Below are 23526 nucleotides of genomic sequence, written 5' to 3' on the forward strand. Positions count from 1 at the left end.
TCCGGGGTGAATCCAAGACTCGGCTTAGAATCACTCAGAACATGAGTCGGAACTGCTTGAGGAAATGGAATTGAAGCCACAGAGACAGAGGGCGTGCCCTTTGTCACACACCTACATTCTGGGGCACATCTCCACCGACAGGCCCTTCCCGACCACTGGAGAAAATTTACAACAGATATCAGCAGAACAGACATTCACTGTGCCTATACAACTGGTCTGAGAATTAACACAGGGCTATACCCTAAAAGTACACTCCTCTGAGTTTCACACACCACATCCGAGTGTGTAGCCCAGAAGACACACTTACGTTTGGACGGTTTCCAAACGCCGCATAGAAGGGCTGCTTAGACGGGGCAAAGAGATTCTTGATATCATTTAGACACTCAATTTTGAACTTCTCTGGTTTCTTTTCTATTACTTCCCTAGGAGAAGAAAATACAAATATAATCACCAAATCCAAAATGGTAGTTTTCCTTGGTATGTGGTCCTAAAAAGATTTTATAGTGCTCACAACCAACCAATTTTTTTAATCCTTCATAACCGGTATCTTTCTCCTTCTTTGCCAACCTGACTTCTCAACCGTGTCTGACACAGACCAGGTGAGCTATGTGTGAGTTAGAACAATACGGAACCAAGATCCAGAAGCTCTGCAACAGATACAGTCTCGTCAGGCCCCCGTGTGCGCACAGGTGCACGCACACGCACGCATACGCACACAGAGGCACCTGTGGAAGGCGGAGAACAGGCTGCTGGGGGACAGCATCAGGGGGCCGCGGGGCAGGATCGTGCCCTTGTCGTTGACCCAGTGCAGGTAGCCGCGGGTCATGTCGGCCATGCCGATGGCGCGGGCGGAGCAGTACAGGAACTTGTAGCCATTCCTGAAAGAGAACGCGTCCTGTTTAGCCCGTGTGCTTTGGCTAAAGGGGGGAAAATGCGTTTTTCTTTTTAAAGGTCCAAATAAAGTTCCTCTCATTTACTATGAAAATCAAATTCTTAAATTTAATAGAGAAAATTGTTAGGATTATAAAGATCTCACCATTCCATCAAAAACGCCACGGGTGGAAAATGGAGGTACATGCAACTAGGGATTAACGCTAAATTTACAAGTAATGATATAGCTTCAGCATCTGGTGCATGGAAGCCAAATGACAAAACAGACAAAAATTTGAGGTTATCTTTAAACAACGTGCTATAGATGAAAGATACAAAGGATTTTACTTATATAGGCAATTTCCAGAATGCAAATCATTCTATAAAACAAGGAGCAAAACTTTACCTGGGTAACTGACATACTCATCATTTTCATATTATGACATTTTCAACTTGTGCTTAAGACACTGTAATTCTGCAGATCAACTTAACTCATAGGTACTGGGATCCCACAAAGGCCACGGCACTATTTTCTCACAAAAAAAGTACTCTGACAGAGAGGACCCCGTGGTAAATTGATTACCCCATGCAATACAATTAAAATTACTACTCAAAAAACCAAACCTGAAAATTGGCTCTCCTGTTAAATTACAGCTAAAACCCCCAAGTACAGCTATGATTACAGACACAGGCAGGGCCTACAACCCACAGCCCTGTGAAAACAAGATGACAAGGTTAACATGTGTAACAACGCATACCATGCCGGGCACAGAGCTCCTGTCCCCCAGATGGCGTCTCACACTTTCCCCTGCTTGAGGCTCTAGGAAGGGGTGGGAAAGGAGAGCGGGAATAGCTGGCACATGAACAAGATTTCTGTGGACTGGCTGATGAACACTCTTTTTCTAGCTTTTTCAAGCAAAATTCTAGCTCACCAGACACATGGGTCGGGATACCTACTCATTGATGGAATGGTAGAGCTTTGCGATACCCTGATGAGTCCAGTCTTTACCCAGCTGTGGAAGAATCTGTCCTAAAGCATCAGACCTAAGAGGGCAGAAACAGACAAAGGTATCAGGAATCAAGCATATAAAGCCAAGTGTTTACTTATTTAGTTAAATACGAGCCGCCAGCAGCTGCCGGATGGGGGAGAGGTGGAGGGACAATGCCCAAAGGCGGTTTCCTTGGCCTGTGCACAGGAGACAAGGACCCCACCAGGGGTCCAGGGCTGCAGAAGAGCCATCAGACATGAGGGAACTGACCACCACACATCCTGGTTTTCTCCTGCCTAAACTCGACAGCTTCTTCTTCCCCCCATACCAGAATCTGGAGACCAAATAACTAAATCCTCCCCGAAGTTATCATTAATATTTTTTTTTTGGCTGCGCTGCACGGCTTGCGGGATCTCAGTTCCCCAACCAGGGACTGAACCTGGGCCACCGCACTCGTAACCACTGGGCCTCCAGGGAATTCCCCAAGTGTTATTTTTGACGTTACGTCTGTATGGTCCCACCTATTTCCTCCCTCCATAAGATGACTCTGTGGGGACCGCACTCAGGACGTCTCAGTGTGTATAGTTTAAAAACTCTCCTGATGGTGGCTGGTTGCCCAGGTGAGGGACCTCACCACCACCACCACCACACACTGAGCTGGGCCCCCTTCCCTGTCACCCCAAGGCTCCTGCTTACTTGGTTATCGTCCCGTCGATGTCAGAAATGATGACCTTGTCGTTCCAGTCCCACAGGTAAATGGTCCCCGCACAGCGGCAGGTGCCTTGATACTGGGTTGTAATGCTAAACACGACGTCATTTGGGCCGTCTTGGAGCTTCAGTTTTGCCTTTTATAAAAAGTATAAGAATAAAAATCAGAGTTTTGAAAATTAATAGCACATCACTTTGATGGGAATTACATGCAACAATTAAGTCACACTTTCCAGGAATACGTGGTCAGAGAAACTGCTTGTGATACAATGTTATGTGAAAAAGGATCCCAGCCTCTTAAATATATAAATGTGTGTGTGTGAACACAGAAAGAATGGACAGAGATACACAAGACATAGTAACTGTTTAAAAAAAAAAAAATAAAAGCTAAGAAATCAGCGGAAAACACAGTTTTGGAACAGAATCTGAACATTCCCCAAACCAGCAGCAGCGTTTTGGGACCCCAGCTCAGGAAGGATGGCCCAGGGCTGCGCCCGCAGCTCACACGAGCCACTGCCTGAACTATGTGTTAGGTGCCAGGCACTTTTCTGATCACAACCCGCCCCGTCCCCCACCAACCTTTTCCTCTGTACCCGGGACTGCCCTGGAGCACAGCAGGACAATTTCATATTGAAAATGGGTGGAAGTCAGGGAGTGGGAAATAAAAAGGAAGGGGGAAACTGCATCTAAGTAAGAAAATGTCATTTCCCGATGGTTGTGGCTCCTAAAAGACAGTGTGTGGCCCAGTGCCGGGCCAGACATATTAAGATTCATCCTGGAGGGGGCTTCCCTGGTGGCGCACTGGTTGAGAATCTGCCTGCCAATGCAGGGGACACGGGTTCGAGCCCTGGTCTGGGAAGATCCCACACGCCGTGGAGCAACTAGGCCCGTGAGCCACAACTAACTGAGCCTGCGCGTCTGGAGCCTGTGCTCCGCAACAAGAGAGGCCGCAACAGTGAGAGGCCCGCGCACTGCGATGAAGAGTGGCCCCCGCTTGCCCCAACTAGAGAAAGCCCTCGCACAGAAACGAAGACCCAACACAGCCAAAAATTAATTAAAAAAGGAAAAAGAATGCAACACAATTCTTTTAAAAACAAAAACAAACAAAAAAAAACATTCATCCTGGAAACAGGCTGAGAACACAGATGCCCTGGTTCACTCCCAGACACGGAGGTGGGAGGGCTGGGGGTGGAGGAGGAGGAAGCGTGCTGCAGGTCCTCAGGTGGTCCCAGTGTGAGGGATGCTGCTCTCCCAGACGTAGGTGAGCATTTCCACGACCACACGCTGGGCCACGTGTGTAAGGCTTGGGGCCAGGTGGACAGGAGAGGAGACCCGTCGAGTTAAACAGTTACTGAGCTCACGCAACTCACGATCTGGTCTGAGGACAGACGAAGAGACTTCTTATAGGAGGTGGTGCTGCTGTGGCTCGGCGGCTCTGTAGGGATGGGGTCCACTTGGATGGATTCTTCCAGCTCCTGGGACCCCTCGTCACTCGATGAGTCTTCCTCAGCTGGCCTGTTCAACACAACCCCGTTACTGAAGAAGCAGCAGGACGTTTTACAGACGACAGCTTTTCATTCAGGATCAAGAAGAGAAAGAGATCTTAAATCCATTCTAGGAGGAGCCGTTCCCCAGACCCAGGGTCCACACCTGCGAATTCCTCCTCCCTCTACAACTGGCCGGCGGTTACGCGCCCACTGTGACTGGCCATTTTCTGCTACAACCAGTGAATGCTACTAGGCCCGCTGATTCTTGTTGAAAAGGATATGTATGTTTCTAAAGACACAAATCTTTAAAATCTTTCTTAGTGATTTAAGAAACTAACAAGATTTTATACAGTCCTTTCAAAAGAAGAGGGTAAAGAGCAAGAAGATAGATAAACTCAAGTGTTGAAGAGAAAAGGGAAGAGAAAAGAACCTGACGGAGGAAGAAACAGGGTGGCAGAAACAAGAATGGGGTATGTCGTGGCACCTCCCCTCGGGGCAGCCAATCCACATGTCCAAGGCAGCTCTACTCCTTCCAAGAAATGAAAGGGACCCACGCCCAACTCAGATCCTGTTACGTCTCCCCTGCTGTGCCTGACAGCCAGGGAGCAGGGCACCAGGGACAGCACATCTCACAATTCCGCAAGATCTGCTTCCCAAAGGCCTACATTTCAGGGCATCCGAGTCCATGGCTCCAGGACAGGAGCAAGGTATTCAGGAAGCAGTGAGGAGTATGTTTACTGTAAGCTGATGATATAGTCTACACACACACACACACGCACAGACACACAGACACAGACACACACACACACAGACACATTTGGCCATGCTACATGGCACGGCTTGCGGAATCTTGGTTTCCTGACCAGGGACTGAACCTGGGGCCCCAGCAGTGAGAGCGCTGAGTCCTAACACTGGACCGCCAGGGGAGTCCTGAAGCTGATGATATTTTTTAGAGAAAAGCGGAAGTTATCATCTGCTAACTGAGCAGCAGAGGGAAGCCACTGACTGTCATGCACGTCCACAGGACAAAGACATTTCTGACTAAGAATTAAACAAAACGGCCAACATCAGCTTGAATGCAGTGGCCGACCGGGGGCCCCCACCTGCCACTGGCCGGCTCCTTCGCGCTCGACGGCCGGTCGATGGGCGGCGGCACCTCCGCTTTCCCTTCCTTGGCCTCTGGCAGCTGGAACGGCAAGATAACAATGACAATGTGCAGTTCTCCCGCTACGGACAAGCAGAAGTTCATCAGTAGCTCTCTCCAGGAACGAGCAAAACCGCTTTCTGAATCCGCAACTTTAAAACGCTTAAGAAACAAACTTCCTCTAGTTTGAGCAAAAAGGACAGAAACCTGAGAGAGAAGTCATATGCTGTTTGTGCAAAAGCTGCCTCCACAAAGTCAGGGGCAGGAATTGTTGAGACAGCACCAGCTCAGTCACACAGCATAATACAACTAGGTCCAGGGCAGGGATGCTGGACCTGCAGAACAGAGGGTACTGATGCCCCTCCCTCCAGCGGGGGAAGGTGGCACGCTCTGGCTTCCATCCGGTGACACAGCACGGTGGAAACGGCATCAGCTCTTGGGGCAGGCTTCAGGTCACAGCCCAGCTCCAGCCCTCACCAGTTACGTGCCCTCGGTCAAGCTACATCACCTCCTTGTGCTCCAGCTTCCTCACCTGTAAAACAGGAATCCAAACACCTACACTGCTGGGCTGTCGTAAAGGTGAGAGGTAATGCAGCATGTGAAGCACCCAGCATCAGACCTGCACACGTGACTGTTCAAACACGGTGACTGCGGTTTTTGAAAGAGCATCATATGGCCCAACTTGACTTGTGCTTGGCAAGAAGGTTTCTTTTGAATAAACCGAAGATTCACTTCTTTTCAGCCCATGGAAAGGATTACCTCCAGCTCAGTTACCTGTTTGGTTATGCTCTCTCTCTTACGCCAAAACCACCAGCGACCAGATTTCTTTGGCATCTTATCTTTGACCCAGGACTCAACTGTGGCCTGAAAACAATCAACACAGGTGAGTCTAGCCATCTGTCAGTCACAAGGCACTCGACTCCTTTCAACCATTAATGTGCAGGACGGTGAGCAACGCTTTCCACACCTCCCAGACTCCTCTGAAAGACGGACAGTGTCCTCTTTTGTGTGTGGCAGTTCTGTGGTATGAGACTGGGTGGTCTGGCTACGTAGGAGCAGCCCTCTGAGGGGCTGGCAGGCAGCCTGCTCTCATTTCTCTGCCCTTGGGAAATGCGGTTCTCATGAGTTATGAGGACCAGCTAGGCTGATGATGTCGTCTTGGTGGACAGATTCAAAGCAAAGCTTCATGTTCTACATGTTTTAACCACAAGCTGAATGAATCACACCGATGCCATGCTTCTGGTGGCCACATCACCCTCTTCTTGCTGCTTCTTTCCATATTAATGGGAGGAAATGTTTTCACTGATTCTATATTTAACTAACAATCAGTAAAATCTCTCAATCTTCACATACCATCAGAAACCGGTATAAATATCTAGTAAAAATGGCAAAGATACGGCAGCCCAGGTAATTTCCTACACTTTGGGGTATGAGATAATTTGAGTGATAATATTAATTTTAGAATATTAAATCAAACTGAACAGTACCCAGTTTAGAAATATGCACATCTGGATTTTTCGAAGCACTACATGCTGTAGATACCTCTGAGGGGGGGCGACGAACAGAGGAGGATCTCACCTTAGGTAAGCTCTTCTGGAAGACCTGCAGGCTGAGGATCATGGGAGCCGCCAACGCCCAGTTGTAGTAACTGTGAGAGTAAAACCGTGCAAGACCGTCACACAAGACAGGAGAGGGCGGGAGGGAGAAATACCACATAAAATGCCTTATTCTCTTCATTGAAAAGATGATCAGCTCAGTTGCTTGCCACATAAGTAATCTTTGCTTCAGTGTACTGGGTGGGCCAAAAGGTTTGCTCGGTTATTTCCGTAGGATGGCTCTAGTAGCACTCAGTTGTCTTTAACTTCATTTGAAACAATTCTGTTAGATTGTATTGTGCCAGGTGTCACATCAGCATGCATTTAAAAAAAGACTTATGGGGCTTCCCTGGTGGTGCAGTGGTTAAAGCACCCGTTTGCCAATGCAGGGGACACGGGTTCGATCCCTGGTCCAGGAAGATCCCACATGCTGTGGAGCAACTAAGTCCGTGCGCCACAACTACTGACCTGCGCTCTAGAGCTCGTGAGCCACAATTACTGAGCCCGCGCGCCACAACTACTGAAGCCTGTGCACCTAGAGCCCGTGCTCCGCAACAAGAGAAGCCACCGCAATGAGAAGCCCACACACCACAACGAAGAGTAGCCCCCACTCGCCGCAACTAGAGAAAGCCTGCGTGCAGCAACGAAGACCCAATGCAACCAAAAATAAATAAATTTAAAAGAAAGAAAGACATCAAAATTGGTGAATTTTTGTGTAGCCATTTTAACACTGAAGCTGGAAGAAAAAAGCAACATTTTCAGCATATTATGCTTTATGATTTCAAGAAAGGTAAAAATGCAACTGAAACGCACAAAAAGATTTGTGCAGTGTATGGAGAAGGTGCTGTGACTGACTGAACGTTTCAAAAGTGGTTTGTCAAGTTTCGTGCTGCAGATTTTCGCTGGATGATGCTCCACAGTCAGGGCAGACCAGCTGCAGTTGACAGCGATCAAACCAAAACCATAATTGAGAACAATCAACGTTATACCACATGGGAGATAGCTGACATACTCAAAATATGAGTATGAAAAGCATCTGCACCAGCCTGGTCATGGGAATCGCTTTGATGTTTGGGTTCCACATAAGTTAAGGGAAAAAAACCTTCTTGACCATATTTCTGCATGTGATTCTCTACTGAAATGTAATGAAAACATTCCGTTTTTAAAGCAAATTGTGATGGGCGATGAAAAGTGGATACTGTACAACAATGTGGAACGGAAGAGAGCGTGGGGCAAGCGAAATGAACCACCACGGACCACACCAAAGGCCAGTCTTCATCCAAAGAAGGTGATGTTGTATATGTGGTGGGGTTGGAAGGGAGTCCTCTATTATGAGCTCCTTCCGGAAAACCAAATGATTAATTCCAACAAGTACTGCTCCCAATTAGACCAACTGAAAGCAGCCCTCAACGAAAAGCGACCAGAATTAGTCAACAGAAAACGGGTAATCTTCCACCAGGGTAACACAAGACCGCATATTTCTTTGATGACCGGCAAAAACTGTTACAGCTTGGCTGGGAAGTTCTGATTCATCCGCCATATTCACCAGACATTGCACCTCTGGATTTCCATTTATTTAGGTCTTTACAAAATTCTCTTAATGGAAGAAAATTTCAATTCCCTGGAAGACTGCAAAAGGCACCTGGAACAGTTCTTTGCTCAAAAAGATAAAAAGTTTGGGGAAGGTGGAATTACGAAGTTGCCTGAAAAGTGGCAGAAGGTAGTGGAACAAAAGGGTGAATACGTTGTTCGATAAAGTTCTTGGTGAAAATGAAAAATGTGCCTTTAATTTTACTTAAAAAACTGAAGGCACTTTTTGGCCCACCCAATATAAAACAGAGTAGCATTTCAACACCTCATTTGAAAATAAAGCTGAGGCTTTACCTTCACTTCAAAGTCACTCACTGCCCATTAGCTCGTTTATATGAAATGTCATATTTTATAGCAAGAAAGACTATAATGGTTAAAAACAGCACTTGGGGAAAAAAACCTGCAAAAGTATTTAATAATTACAAAAGCAGGAGTATTTACCGGTTATATATCCGTATTACAAGGTTGGGATTGTCTATAAGTCCAGGGTTTTCTGCAAATTCATGGTAAGTAATGATATGCTCCATAAATTTCTCTGCAGTGTAAAACAATAATTATCCATTTGGTTAGAGATTACATAAATAAATACCCATATGAGATTATCACAATACTACCTACATTGAAGGGACTATAAGATTTTTTAAAAGTCCTTTAAAACAAACAAAAAACCCACCAACTAACTTTTTAATACGCATCAAAAGCAAATGTCACACTTGAGTTTTTTTTTCCCCCCCAGGACAAGAAAGAACACTTCTTTTCTACTCCCCCTCTGCTACCACTCCTCCCACAGATGGGAAAAAACAAAACTAAAAACCAAAAACCAACCAACCAAACAAAGAAAAATGGAAGTCAGAAAGAGAAAGACAAATACCGTATGCTAACACATATATATATATATATAGAATTTAAGAAAAAAAAATGTCATGAAGAACCTAGGGGTAAGACAGGAATAAAGACACAGACCTACTAGAGAATGGACTTAAGGATATGGGGAGGGGGAAGGGTAAGCTGTGACAAAGCGAGAGAGAGGCATGGACATATATACACTACCAAACGTAAGGTAGATAGCTAGTGGGAAGCAGCCGCATAGCACAGGGAGATCAGCTCGGTGCTTTGTGACCGCCTGGAGGGGTGGGACAGGGAGGGTGGGAGGGAGGGAGACGCAAGAGGGAAGAGATATGGGAACATATGTATATGTATAACTGATTCCCTTTGTTATAAAGCAGAAACTAACACACCACTGTAAAGCAATTATACTCCAATAAAGATGTAAAAAAAATTTTTAAATAAGAAAAATGGGAGAAAGGGATAAACCAGGACTCCTAGGAAAATAGATTACAGATGTGGCGAGAGGGAGGAAGATACGAAGGCACAGACGTGCACACACTCCACTCCATAACCAGTGAAAACTGAGCTTCATTCTTCTAAGTAGGAGAGACTGCATACCTGGGGAATACTCGTGGGGGTCTTACAGTGTTAAGTGCACAAGTACAAACTATGTTAGAAAAAACAATCAGAACATTTTACAATGCTTGGAGGAAAGAAACCAAACACACACCAGAATTTGGCGTAGGGTCTCGTCAAGAAATAAATCCCGAGCTCTTGCAGAATAAACGAGAACTACGCATGAATTTCTGTATGCTGATCGCAACCCTGCGCTCTCATGCAGGCCAACAGAGGCAATTCTCCCTGGGGTTGTTCCTCCTGGCAGTCTGTATATTTATCACCTTTACTTGCCGTTTCTGCCTCCCCCAATGACAAACTCTACCTAAGAAAACAATATTCTTTTTAAGTATAAATTTTATAGTTTACATAAATTGTATATCCCCTCCTCCACCTACATTTTTTAAAGTGACGGCTTATGAGGATTATAATTAAAATGTGACCTATTTAACTTTGTCCCTAGAAGGAACCACTGGCCGTAATAACATGCTCTTAATTTCTAGCAAAAAGTAAAACAAACAAATAGAATTAAGAGGTGGAAAAGAGGTACAGTGATCACCCTGTGACGCTAAGACAAAGAAGATTCAGGGAAGCACAGGCGTGAGGCTCAGGGTGCCTGGCCTGCCACATGCAGAAGATGAAGGATGATGTTAGTTGTAAAAAGAAAATCTTTCCTTAGAGGAAAGTCAATCAAGGGCCACTAGCCTAACTGAGAAAACATTAAGAAGAGTTCAGTTTACAAAAGGAGGAAAAACCAGAAAGGCCAAATAACTTGGGACAGACGTACACACGGCTGCTCAAGCCAGAGCAGAGTCGTCTGAATGGGACGCTAAGCAGCTCCCTTGTCTTGTCTTGAGCACCTTTACTCTCTTGCATTAACTCTCAAGATGAGACAGAAAGCAATCCTTCCTACCTTCAGCCAGAAACATCCATCTACTCAGAAGACAATCAATTTTGGCAGCCTCAGGCCCTCCTCTCCTGTCTCAGGCTCGGGGCAGCCAGGCCCCAGTCCCACAACTATTCTTCCAACAACCTTACAGAAGAGAAGGTGGCCAGAGTTGCACTGACCCCGGCCGCCCAGCAGGCGGGCCACCCAAGACCTCGGCCCCAGACACGTGCTGTCTCCCACCCACTTACCTGTGGCGTCACCCCAACACAAGGTACCTAAGTGAAGGGCCAAGAGTCCGACAGCAAAGGGGGACCCCGGTTACCTGCACAAGACCCCGCGAGCTGGATTCCCACAACGGCTCAAGGCTGCTTTCTCAGCGGGGCAGGCGTGACTGCTGGCCTACCTTTAGAAATCTCTCCGTTCTCGCTGAGGCCCCCGCAGAGGGACAGGGTGACGTCAGGCAAGTCCATGGCAGAGTCTGAGAGGCACTCGGTGCCGCTGTCGGCGGCCGCGCTGCCCACAGACTGTGGGGACTGGGAGCCAGAGAGCGTGTCGGACTCGGGCCACTGCCTGGAGCCGGGCTCCGACTCGCTGCGGGAGGAAAGCATGGCCTTCACACAGCTGCCCGCGTTCCCAGCTTCCCAACCACAGGGCTCCCCGGGCGCTGTGAACAGGAGCAGGCTGACCTGCCATCGGACGCGGCTTTGCTCAGGGAGTGCCGAGGATCCTATCACAGGTGACACTGAACTAACCTAACAGCCCTGCTGAGGAGTTAACACAGTGGACACGTCACAAACATCACTACCGTCATTCACAACCATGCGAACTTTTCAAAGGTGGCCGTTCTGACTTCAAGGGGCAAAAGAGTGGTAAGCATTTATTTACATCGTATGATGAAAATGACAGCGTAATTAAGAAAAACCTGATGTTTGAGAACCTTTTGATCTTAACTTCCTAGAAAAGGCTGCACTGCTATATACATCCTGTAGAAAATGCTGTAGTCCAAGGTTGTATTATTTTTAAAAACAAGGCTTTTCTAAATCATCTGTTACTTCACGAGATACAACAAAGAAATTAACCAAGTGAAAATTCTCAGGAGCCTAGACACACCTCAAGAAAGAAATGTACTGAGAAACTAGAAATAAGCTGTTCTTACACTAGTGAGCGCCAGCACCAAAGTCGAGGGTATTCAATATTTTCACTTTTCTAAATAAGGTTTTAGAAGCTGATCCTAAAGGAAACTTTCTGTAATGGAGCATAAGTTTGAGAGAAAAAAAACCCAAGGAAATGACGCCGTAAGTCTCTTAGTCATGAATGTTTACTGCTCTATTTCAATGTCACATTGAAATACTGTTCTAGAATTTTCAAATTCTTTTACTTTTTTTTTTGAAAAAAGCCAGTATATGAATGTATGCGATCCAGTGAAGTTATATGATCGTTAGGGGAAAATCTGAAATTTGAACAGTAGGTGGCAGCAGAGTACAGATATGTCATAAATAGAAAGCAGTTTCGAACACCATCATGTTTTGTATCTGAGCCTCTGAAGAAAACTTTTAGGTTTTTGGGAATTCTCTCTCCTAAGAGCAATTTACACACATATCACAATACTGAGATCAATCGGATCAACAGAATGTGTTCCTCACTGGAAACGGTGAAAAAGCCAAAGCCATCTAAAGCAGCAAAACCTGCTGTTATGCTGGGGTCCCAGTGTAGGCCGACCACTGGAGTAAAACACAAACACCCTTGTCTTCAAGCTCCTAGGCACACGGCTAGGTCCCCCTGCAGTCACGTGTGGCCACTTGAGCAGATGACTGAGTTGTCCATGTGGACAGAAGGCATGTGCTGTGTCCTCCCCAAGCTGGGCCCCTGAATAAACTGCCCCATGTGATCCTCTCCTTTCCCCACTGAGGCCCCGGAGGGCATGGTGGAGGCTCAGGATGGAAGGAGCTTGCGCTCCTGAGCCCCTGTGTGCAAGGCCTCCCACCAAACACCAGCACTAGAACGGCATCACGTGAGCAAGAAATAAACTGCTGCGGTCAAGCCACCAAGGTCTTGAGTTTCATCAGTCAGAGCGGCTGGTGTGACTCTCACCGACGCCACCACTTGAACGCACAGAGGACCCACCTGACTCAACAGGCCGCCAAACCCATGATGTGATTTAGGGTAAAGTCGAGCTCTAATTACAAATACTGGCTATTCGGTCAAGACGGCAATGGCTACGATGATAACACAAATGCTTACAAGCATTTCAATAATCTCACTGTCTCTCAGTGTTTATGAATGTCTCAAGAAACAACCAGCTTCTGAGGTAAGGCTTGGTGAATGGCAACGGTCCCAGACAGTGAAGTTATAACAGCACAGGGAGGCCCCACTGCAGTAGTCACGCTTCCCCATTTTTTAAAAGGGAAACTAAGAAATCTGTCTTAGGAATCCTAGCGTAAATAAATGATTAAGGACTGGGAGATTGGAAACAAAGAGATAATTTTAAGACAGCTTACATTTCAACTTTCTTATTGGAGGAAAAAAAAAAAAAAAAGGACCAGTTTTCAGTTCTCTCACCTTAAAAACCCAGCTATTACTTCAAAAGAAGTGGATACTTGGAGACAAATGTAGGGCAGAAAGCTAGGAAGGAGTTTTAAGGATCTTCCAAAACTATCTGTAAAAATTTAAGTATCTTCTTTTCAATCCCATCTTTCTATTTTAAATAAAAACTTAAGACATGCTTTTCAATAATTTACCTAAAAATGTTTAATTATGTGTGACTATGGCTCAGTATATTCAAGCCATACTTCTCACGAGAAAAGTAAATTGTTTTGTATAATCATAGATAGAGTATTATCATGGAATTTCCCCAAGAATGGAAGTGACCTTGGGAAAACAGTGCAAGTCTATCGCTGCTGAGATCTCGGTGTTATTCCAAGGTGAGAGTCACGGAGGAGAAGGGGGAGGGGGTGCCAGGGGTTGCGGAGAGCTGAGCTCCAGGGGTGCACAGGCCCTAGAAGGGACCCCACCAGACCCAGGACTGCAAGCGGAGACTCACTGAAGAGTGGAGGCCTTCTCTGTAAAGCATCTCTGAATAAAGATATTTTACCTTTAAAACACATAGTAAAGGAAACAAATGCTAATGAACAGGAGGTGCTAAACTGACTGAAGTCACATCCACTATTAGGCCCTAACGTAGGCTTCACTAGTGCACCTTACCTTCTTACTGTATTGAAAATTTTTTCATAAATAGGTAAATTATTAATTTCAAATCACTATAGTCAAAACAACACATGTACAATTTCTGAATTTTCCAAAATCTGAAGCAATCATCCAACTTATTAGCTAAAGGATACCATCCCCATGCTCTTTTTTCTCAGACAGAATGCTTTGCTCTAGAAACATAGAGAATATTTCAGAGCTGCCCACTCTTCAATATAAAATCCACTACCTTTTGGGGAAATAGAGAGCTGCAACCTCAGGTTCTAGCGCCTTTAGGTCATCCAGGTAAATATCATCAGGTCCCTGGTGCTGGCTTCTCTTGTGGACACCTGTTTTTGTTTTTTAAAAAAAAAAAAAAAAAAAAAAAAAACCATTGGAGATGAGAACTTGGTTATTCTTCATTTACAACTCTGCAAGAAAACAAAGGTTTGCAAGTAATAAAACAGACCATGATTGGAATTACGTTGTATTTTTAAAGGTGTCAACTAACCTCTTTCCCTGTGTGGGTTCTCATCATCCATGCGAATGGAAGAGGGCGTCAGGGTCGCACTCCTGACAGCCGCCCAATAAACACGCGCTGAGTCACGCATTCTTTCACCTGCTCTCACGTGAATAATCCTGGGCCCTAAATCGTTTACACTTGAAGGTTAACGTTTATTATATTTACAGCACGAACAAAGGAGACCGAACCCGAACCTGATGTGACTACCAGCATCGAGAAAGAGGCCATCATTCTAAAGCCACGAGGGGAGGCTTGCGGGGAACAGGGTGCTGACTCGGTGCCTGCGGAGGGCAGGACCCCTCACCATGGGCAAACCTGGCAGTCAATGCCTTCGACACAGGATCACGGTTAGCATCTCATAGTGGGACATGCTGAGATGCAGTAGGGAGCATCTTCAATTCAAAAAATAAAGAATATTTAACCCAAATCCAATCACGCCTCTAGAGCTGTGCTGCCCACTCATCACTGCCACACGGGGCTGCTGTGCGCGTGACCTGACCTAATCTGAGTGAGGTCTGTAACACGTGAGAAGTGTGTGCGTGTTTATCTTTAGTTCTATGCTATTTCAACACGTGCACTTCACGCGTCTACCATCACAGTCAATATAAAATACTGTCACCACACAGATCCTGCTGCGACCGTTTACAGCTCTACCCACTTCTCTCTTGTTCCCTCCCCCACCCCACTGCTAACCCCCGGCGGCCACTAATCTGTTCTTCCCTTCTCTAACTTGGTAACTGCAAGCATGTTATATAAATAGAATCATACAACATGTAACTTTTTGACATTGGCTTGCTTGCTATCTTTACTCATAACTTCCTCAGATTCATCCAAGTTCTTGCATATTATCACTAGTTTGTTCCTTTTTTTCCCTTAGTATTTCATGGTATGAAGTACTTATTACAGGTTGCTTAACCATTCACCATTCAAAGGACATCTGGGTTATTTCTAGTTTGAGACTATTAAGTATAAATCTGCTATTAAAATTACCGTACAGGTTTTTGTGTGAACGTAATTTTCACTTGTCTGGTATATTTTCCCAAAATTATGATCCAATGCCTCTTGCTTCCTCACCAACATTTGATGGTGCTACTATTTTTATTCTGGTCATTCTGGTTTTAATTTGTATATATCCGAAGAACAATGATGTCAAAAAAAAAAAAAAAAAAAAAAACACATACCAGCTTTCCAAAGCTTACTATAAAAAATATAAAATATCTCCATAACGTCTACATTAATTACTTTTTAAAGCTATAATAGTTTGAATTTACTGCTTTAGATAGAATACGTTAGTAAACTTAGTTTCACTTGTTTATTTTTACTTTTTTTTTTTTTTTTTTAATGTTAGAAGACTTAAGTTCCAGTTTAAGGAAATACGGGAATGTCCCTTTGAAGAAACAATCAGATACATCCAGACTGTGAGAAAGTAAGTAGACAAGACAATAGCCTGGGCTCTTCAAAAGGTCAGTATCATGGGTGCAGAGAGGGAAAGAGTGGTAGTGGCGGGTGTGTGCGTGTGTGCGCTCGTGTGAGCACAAGCACACGAGCTGTTCTAAACAAAAAAGGTTAAACACAAAAGCCAAATGCAGGGCTTCCCTGGTGGCGCAGTGGCTGAGAGTCCGCCTGCCGATGCAGGGGACGCGGGTTCGTGCCCCGGTCCGGGAGGATCCCACATGCCGCGGAGCGGCTGGGCCCGTGAGCCATGGCCGCTGAGCCTGCGCGTCCGGAGCCTGTGCTCCGCAACGGGAGAGGCCACAACAGTGAGAGGCCCGCGTACCGCAAAAAAAAAAAAAAAAAAAAAAAAGTTGGGGGGAAAAAAGAATGAGGCCAAATCCATGGTGGAAACCACCACTCAGTGTTCTATCTCCAATCTATTCCTGCCTTGAGTGCCGAGAACAGGGGGTCATTATTCCCTGGACTAAAACCGGAACACGGGATACCCCCTTAGCAGTTCTTAGAGTAGTACACGTGATTTGAGAAGATGGGCTGAGCTAGGAAGAAGCAGGTACCTAGTTCCTCACCGGCCGGGTGAGCACATGTGGCCACAAACAGCCCTGACAGTCATATTCTTTTATTTTAAATGAACTGTTTCTGAGTGGCCCTGAAGGCCCATACCTGTAGTGGCTATTAAGTCAGTTTGTGATCGTCTAACTTATGGTGCTGGCATGTTTTGAAAAGTGAAGTAGGTATTTGGCTCTATGTGACAATTGAATATTTTTAGGGAAGGTTTCACTTCCCTAAAAATAGGCCCAAAGCCGGTGTTCAGATATACTGTATCCAGTATCAATGGATAACTTTATATTTTTCAACAGTAAGAATGTTCTGATGGATGTCAACTACTTTCCAAAAGTGAGAGCTGCTAAGCCAGGAGCTGCACCCTGTCTTCTAACTGTTAGAGGATTCCAATCAACAATCAAAAGAAGAGAACACACACTAGTAATCGGTTGGCATTTATTTAGGGCCCATATTATTGCACCAGAAGTACTTAGTTTGGCCTCAACTAACCAGATGTTTCAGGTGTGAGCATTTCTCTAGTCTAATTTTTTCTGTTAAACGTAACTGTTTGGGATTCTACTTCACGTTATTGACACACCTAGTCATTAAAGGGGTTAACTTTAGTCATTCACTGATTTTAATGCTTTCGTAAATTTTTCAATAAATGCTTCTCAGGGGCCTGAGCAGCCACGGCCGGGAGAGGGAGGAGGTCAGAGTTACCTCCAGGGGCGCCTGACCCCCGAGTGTGGCAGGTCCCAGTCAGGAGCACAGACACAACGGCAGCCCCCGAGTATTAACAGAAACCCTGGAGAAATTTACCACCTAGATTTAGGGCAGCCGAGGCCAAATCAAACCACCAATTACCTCTTTTCTTCGAGGGTGAGTCGACTTTAGCGGCTGGTTTAGCTTCTGAGGGTGACTCGGCGAAGGACGGGGGAGGAGGGTGGTGGGCATCTGACCCCTCGGGGGGCTCCCGAGGCCCCGATGCCAGGGCTGCTCCACTCCTCTGCTTCCCTGGGGCCCGGGGCTTGGGCTTCACGATGGTACAGACCGTCTCCCCCATGGAAGCATCCTTCTCAACTTCACTTAGGAGGCTGTCCTCGCTGGGAATTACCCGAAAATGGGTATTCTCTGATGGAGTAATCATAGCTGTCCTAGATCTCTCTCTTTTGCTGACCTGAAACAGGCGAATTGTTTAGAAATTATACTACTGTCAAAGGTGTTTGTTAACAACGTAACAAACGTTGTGGGCAGTTTGTTACCGTGGGCAGTCAAATCTCAATGCGATCACATAAATAAGCAAAATGTGTATTTAAAAAAAACTAGCGGGTCTAAACATTTTTTTTTTTTCCCCTCTCAGGAAATGCATCTTTCCAATTCTTCCTTCTTTCACCCTGAGCTGGCAAAAAAGCTTTCGTAATCAATTTCCTATTTTGAAATTTCAGTGGAAATTTTAGTTTCCTTTAGGAACTTAAAAAATTTTCCTGATTAAAATGTTAATAATCAACATTATTTATGAAATAGGAACACACAAAATAATGTTGGATTCCTTCCACTATAAATATAGCACAAACATTATCAGAGATGTTAACTCGGCTTCACTTATGCGACCACACGAGGGCACCACCACCACTTATGTTCCTGTGGCCTCATCCTCAACTCCGCAGGCCGGCGAACCCTCTACCTTGGTGGACTCCGGGAACCCTCCCCACGTCCACTCCATGTGGGACTCGGATCTGAGCAGGCTCCCGGCGGGTTTCACCTCCAGCTCTGAGTCGCTCTTAGGACACACCGCCGGGGTGTAGGGGCTGCAAACACAGGACAAAGAAATGTGATGACTCTTAATAAGTCAGGAACCTCGTTCTTGCCAAGCTCAAGAGATGAAAAGAAATATAAGTTTGAATATATCAATTTCACCCGCAGATATAAAGGCTACCTTTCCACTTGAGCTCTTTAATAATAATAAAAACAATGCCAACTAGCATTTATTGTGGACTTGCCGGGTCCTCAATAATATGTATTATCCCACTTGATTCTCACAAGAAATCAATGAGAAAGGTAATTTATAGCAGAGAAAATGCATGGCAAGATGGGTTAACATAATACAGAGAGAGAAACTGGATTTGAACACAAAGTGTGACTGCACGTTTCTTCACAGTATTAACCACAGTTACAGTTAGTAGTTGACACGAAAAAGAATTGTAGAGGGTCAAATTCTATGCTGATGATACAGGTCTACACTGGCCAACTCTGAGAATAAGTCAGATCAAGTTTAGGAACAAAGTAATTATTGAGGGGAAAGGTCTATATTTGGGTTAAAAGCACACATTCAGTTCCTCTTCTGTGTGAGAGACGTGGAAATATCATCAAGTCGAATAACAGAAAAGCTATCAGTATGTCCTTCCCTTAAGAAATGGAGAAATTTCAAGAATACTTACGTGTCTAAGGGGGACCAGTCCCCATCAGATAAGGGGTAGTGGTCTCCAGAATGGAAAAGCAGAGGCTCCTTGTATTCTTCCTCCTTTAAGGAAGCATTTGAAGATCCTCTGTGAAGGGGTGCGGGGGTGGGGGGTGGGGAGAGAGACAAAACAATGACATCTATGTCAGCTTTAAAATATCCCCCAATTCTCACTGACACACTGTTCTAAGTTATACAAACGAAGAAAGTCAAATGATTAATAACTAACTCTCTTAAAAGGAAAATATGAAGGAGAAGAGGGTTCACTGTTGCCATACACCGGACACCACTGCAATCACCATTTAAACATGGGATAAACAGGAGGAACAGAAAAGAAGATGGGATTAAAAACTCCTTTTTACATCTGTTAGGGGTTTTGATTCAGAACCTACAAGAAGAAAACTAAGGCTTTACATATATTGCGTCCAATTCCTACAAATCTGAAGCAGTAAAGTCTTATTTTAGGTATTAGGTAATCAAGGATCTACGGGAGTTTAGTCATTTGCCCAAAGTAAAAAAGCTCCCAAGTAGTTGGATTCCAAACAAGCAAGCCCTTGTTCTTTTCCACCACACTCTCCTGCACATTACAGAAAATGTAAGCAAGCAAACAACCGAAGACAAAAGCTATGGCTCAAAAGTACCCGAAAAACTCTTAAAAACCCAGAACTTATTTTCTTCTTGGTTGGGCCCAAGCATTACCTGAGAACTTTCTCTTAGAATCTACGTGATGTAGGGATGCGAGGAAGATGACACCGAAGTAGGATAAATGCTTTCAAAATTCATTCACAGACCTTGGAACTGTAGGAGACTTAACTAATGCTAGTAAGGTTTTAATTAATTTACCCTTTTGTTTTTCTTGAATTTGCAAAATTAACATAACTAACTTGCCATATAACCTTGAAAACACCCCTCAGAAGCACTGTGGGCCCCAGTTTTTCATCTTTAAGTTGGAAATTTTTCTCTTGTCCTGTCTATTTCATAAGAGTCGATGTGAGATTTATGTGGTGTGTCGTGGTGAAAGCCCTGAAAAGTACACAGAAAAGGAGGAAAAAATCTCTGAAAAGTGTAAAACACTATATAAAGCAAATTTAAGAGCTTCTTACAGAAAATTCAATGTTCTACCAGGACAGATATGAGATGTGAAATGATGAGACGGTCTATCGCTTAATCTGCTGGACTAAAAATAGGGATAGAAACCATTTTATTAATTTGTATTATCTCTTTTCTCTCTTTACACCTTAATTTAACATGCTCTGATTTACCACTAACTCTGACACGTAACAATTTTTCCGAGTAGCTGCATTTCCTAATTTAAGGTTTACCCAACCCTAATCTTCTTTCTCTCAGAAGGATTAAGCTCTGGCAAACCACCTCATTCAAGGGGAAAGATACATATACTTGAAAAAGGCTGAAATCCAGGTAAAAATACTCCGTATCTTAAGAGAGGAAATTCAAATGGTATAGAAGCAAAAAGGGAAAATTGGATGCTACGAACAGTCCTTATTTGCCAAATCTGAAAGGACAGTACAGCTTGGCCCACTACTATTCATACATTTGAAAGTGGTTTGAAAAGAGCAACGTAAATGCCGTAGAAAATTTTTTATTAAACGTATTTTGTTTTGGGAACGTATTTCACCACAGTATAAAAGGTAAGCCAAGAAGAATACAGCAAAGCAAACTGGATTTAATAAAATATTGAAAAAAGGAAAGAGAGAGAGACCAGGCACCATTCAAGAATTTACAAGCCCAGGAAGGCAGGACATGGTCTTCTCTGGGTGGATCCGGACAAAAATAGAGCCCATTAGCTTAGATCCATCAGAGTGATAGAAAAGGTTGCTGATGCTGAGGTTCCTTTCAGTCCTGTGACTCACTGAAAATCTGCCAAGCACGTCAAAACGGCACACGTGGCTGAGGACAGGCAGCCAGCGAGGCCAAGCACGACGGGGTCACTTTAAGTATGTGACACCAGGATGTAATAAGGGAGAGTATAGATTAGAACGTGGAGAAATAGTATGAACACTGACTCTATTTACGTTGAAACACAGGACAAACAGCTGCATTAATGGTGACCAGCAGAGGATCCGCGGCCGGGCAGATGGTCTAAGGCCGGGTCAGGGTGGTTGGCGGAGGTTCAGCTGAAGTTCGTGAGAAGTGTGTCTAGAGCACTTCAGCCTTCACAGACGCCCCAGCACCGCGACTCCAAGCTCAGCTTCATTTTGTAAAACGATTATTTTTCTCATTCAAAAGCCAGAAGTTACACGATGTATATACAACTATCAAAATTCACTGAACTGCATGCTTAGATCCATGAATATTATTGTATGTAAGTTATACCTCAGTTTTGAAAGAACAGGGACAAAAACCAAGACAAAGGCAAAATCAGTAGCCTGAATTATTTACGTGGGATAAATCAGAAGGACTAGATAAGTTTTAGTCTACATAGCTGGCAGCAAGTACGTAAGAGAGAAAGCGGGCTGCTGCCTACCGCGACCAAAGACCCAAGTTCACCACCGTTAACACAGCGCTGACCCTCACCCTCAGTGTCCGATCTATCAATCTCACTGTGACTAATGATCCAAGTTTGCTTTAGGATACAGGACACTTCCCACAAAAGATACCTCATGACAGGGCAGAAGAGAGCTCGGCAACGTGTCTCCTGGATCAGAACGATGGGGAGGGGAACACGCGGTCCCAGGCCCCTGCCACTCAGCCCCCAGATCTAACTCTGTAAGTGTGTCTGCTCTGGTGGATTAGAAGTAGAGATTCCTTTCTGACAGCATAGTTGTAACCCTCCATTGCCGTTACTGCATTTCCAGCGGCTGAGTGTTTTATATGTTTGCACTCAAGACTGTGATATAGCATCATCCCACGTGAAAAGTCTCCTCCTTCCCAGAGGCTACAAGTGCCAGGTGCACTGTTTTTAATACATATACACTTGTACATCCATCCATCCGTCCTCTAGAATGACGGACAAGGCTTCCACGCTATACTCAAGCCAGAAGCCCACCTTCAGGAGGGGAGACCCATCAGGCACAGCTCCCACAAGGCCCTGTGCGGGTTAAACCTCTCCAGGTCCCACAAAGGGGTTTCCTCTGGCTACACAACACCAACCTGCTTCCAAGAGTAATTTCATCTTTCTGCTGCCTCCTTCAAGGAGCCTAAATTAACCTTAATTCTATTATCAATGAAATTCTTGAAAAGTAAGGAGTTTAAATAGAATGCTATTTATCAAAATAGAAATAAAACCAAGTTTAGGTAACTTCTCTGAAAACAAAATTTCTTTCCTACCCGGTAGGGGCTGAGGAGGGGAAGGTAATTAAAAGCTACAAATTCCCCAAATCCCCATAATCTGTGGATCTCGTAACTGCAAAAGCAGTTGATTTCCTAGTCTTTTTCTCTCAGACTCTTTAATGTGCTCTTTAACATGCTGTTAATACTTTTGACCCTGAATATCTTCCTCCAAATTTCCGACTTTAGAATCTGGATGCTGAGCGGGAAGGGGCCTGGCAAGCCATGCAGTTCAGTCCTCGGATTTCACAGACTAAGAAACGAAGGCCAGAGTGACCACAATCAGACGTGTAACGGCCCCGTCCTCTCCCTTATCAGCTCAGCGTGAATTTCAGGCCAACACCTGCACGACCGTTACATTTTGTCTTGCATTTGTCACTGCGGACCAGACCAGCACTCCTACAGACTGGGCGGATAGAGCCTTTCGTACAATCTGGAAAAGGAAGGCATGCACTAATACTTCTGCAGTGCATTCACTTACAAAATTCCTTTAGAACAATGACTTGTGCACTTAGCACGTGACTCTGCACGTTTTAGAAATGTTTCACCTTCCTAAATTGAAGCCGCGGGTTGTTTAGGAGTTCTAAACGTTGCTCTATTATAACAAAGGACACGTGTCAACAACGCTTTATAGAGGCAAAACGTTACTTCAGCGTCTTTTCCGGTCGATCCTGGAAGAGTTTTAGTTAGCAAAAATATTTCCAGGAATTAAGGTGCCTAAGGGAGTGTTACAGTGATATCCCAAATAAAATTTCCAGGTGCGTGTATTTCACGCTTTTCTCAAAAGAACATGCTTCCTGCCTACCTACACATTATAAATAAGCCAAAACTTTTAAAGGAACTGTTCACATTCTCTTTGTAATTCACCGTTTTGTTCTGTTTTCTTTTGGGGGGGTAGTGCCGCACAGCATATGGGGTCTCAGTTCCCCGGGACCAGGGACCCAACCCTGCCCCCGGCAGTGGACGCACGGAGTCCTAACCACTGGACCGCCAGGGGAGTCCCTACACTCTTCTTAATAGCACTGAAATCAAGGAATGGAAGATCTGAAAGGGTCTCTTAGTTTGTATTCCTAGGGAAGCAAAGGAGAAAGAACCCTTAAAAAATTGAAAGCAGGAAGAAAAGGATGGGAAGAGTGCCTTTTTAAGAAATTGTGGGACTTCCCTGGTGGCGCAGTGGTTAAGAATCTGCCTGCCAATGCAGGGGACACGGGTTCGAGCCCTGGTCCGTGAGGATCCCACATGCCGCGGAGCAACTAAGCCCACGTGCCACGGCTGCTGAACCTGTGCTCTAGGGCCTGCGAGCCACAACTACTGAAGCCCGCGCGTCTACAGCCCGTGCTCTGCAACGAGAAGCCACCACAATG

The 23526-nt window shown here is 45.0% G+C and overlaps 1 protein-coding gene across 6 annotated transcripts in view; it reads right to left on the reverse strand.

Moving 5' to 3' along the window:
• LPIN2 (lipin 2) overlaps positions 1–23526 on the reverse strand; it is an 85093-nt gene that overhangs the window by 3871 nt on the left and 57696 nt on the right. For 3 of the 6 annotated variants that reach the window (XM_032602940.1, XM_032602939.1, XM_032602938.1), the window contains exons 5-19: positions 18855–18962; positions 18101–18224; positions 17281–17593; positions 14410–14544; positions 14149–14248; positions 11119–11306; positions 8825–8918; positions 6777–6846; positions 5973–6062; positions 5158–5240; positions 3938–4082; positions 2556–2704; positions 1828–1914; positions 726–878; positions 308–422 (exon numbers count right to left, since the gene is read on the reverse strand). In XM_032602940.1, the coding sequence (XP_032458831.1) occupies positions 308–422; positions 726–878; positions 1828–1914; positions 2556–2704; positions 3938–4082; positions 5158–5240; positions 5973–6062; positions 6777–6846; positions 8825–8918; positions 11119–11306; positions 14149–14248; positions 14410–14544; positions 17281–17593; positions 18101–18224; positions 18855–18962 (1954 nt within the window). Of the gene's footprint in view, positions 1–307; positions 423–715; positions 879–1827; positions 1915–2555; positions 2705–3937; positions 4083–5157; positions 5241–5972; positions 6063–6776; positions 6847–8824; positions 8919–11118; positions 11307–14148; positions 14249–14409; positions 14545–17280; positions 17594–18100; positions 18225–18854; positions 18963–23526 lie in introns of all 6 variants that reach the window. The other 3 variants (XM_032602942.1, XM_032602941.1, XR_004345413.1) reach the window with 2 other exon arrangements.

This window comes from Phocoena sinus, chromosome 14 (genome assembly GCF_008692025.1).
Source record: "Phocoena sinus isolate mPhoSin1 chromosome 14, mPhoSin1.pri, whole genome shotgun sequence".
NCBI lineage: Eukaryota > Metazoa > Chordata > Mammalia > Artiodactyla > Phocoenidae > Phocoena > Phocoena sinus.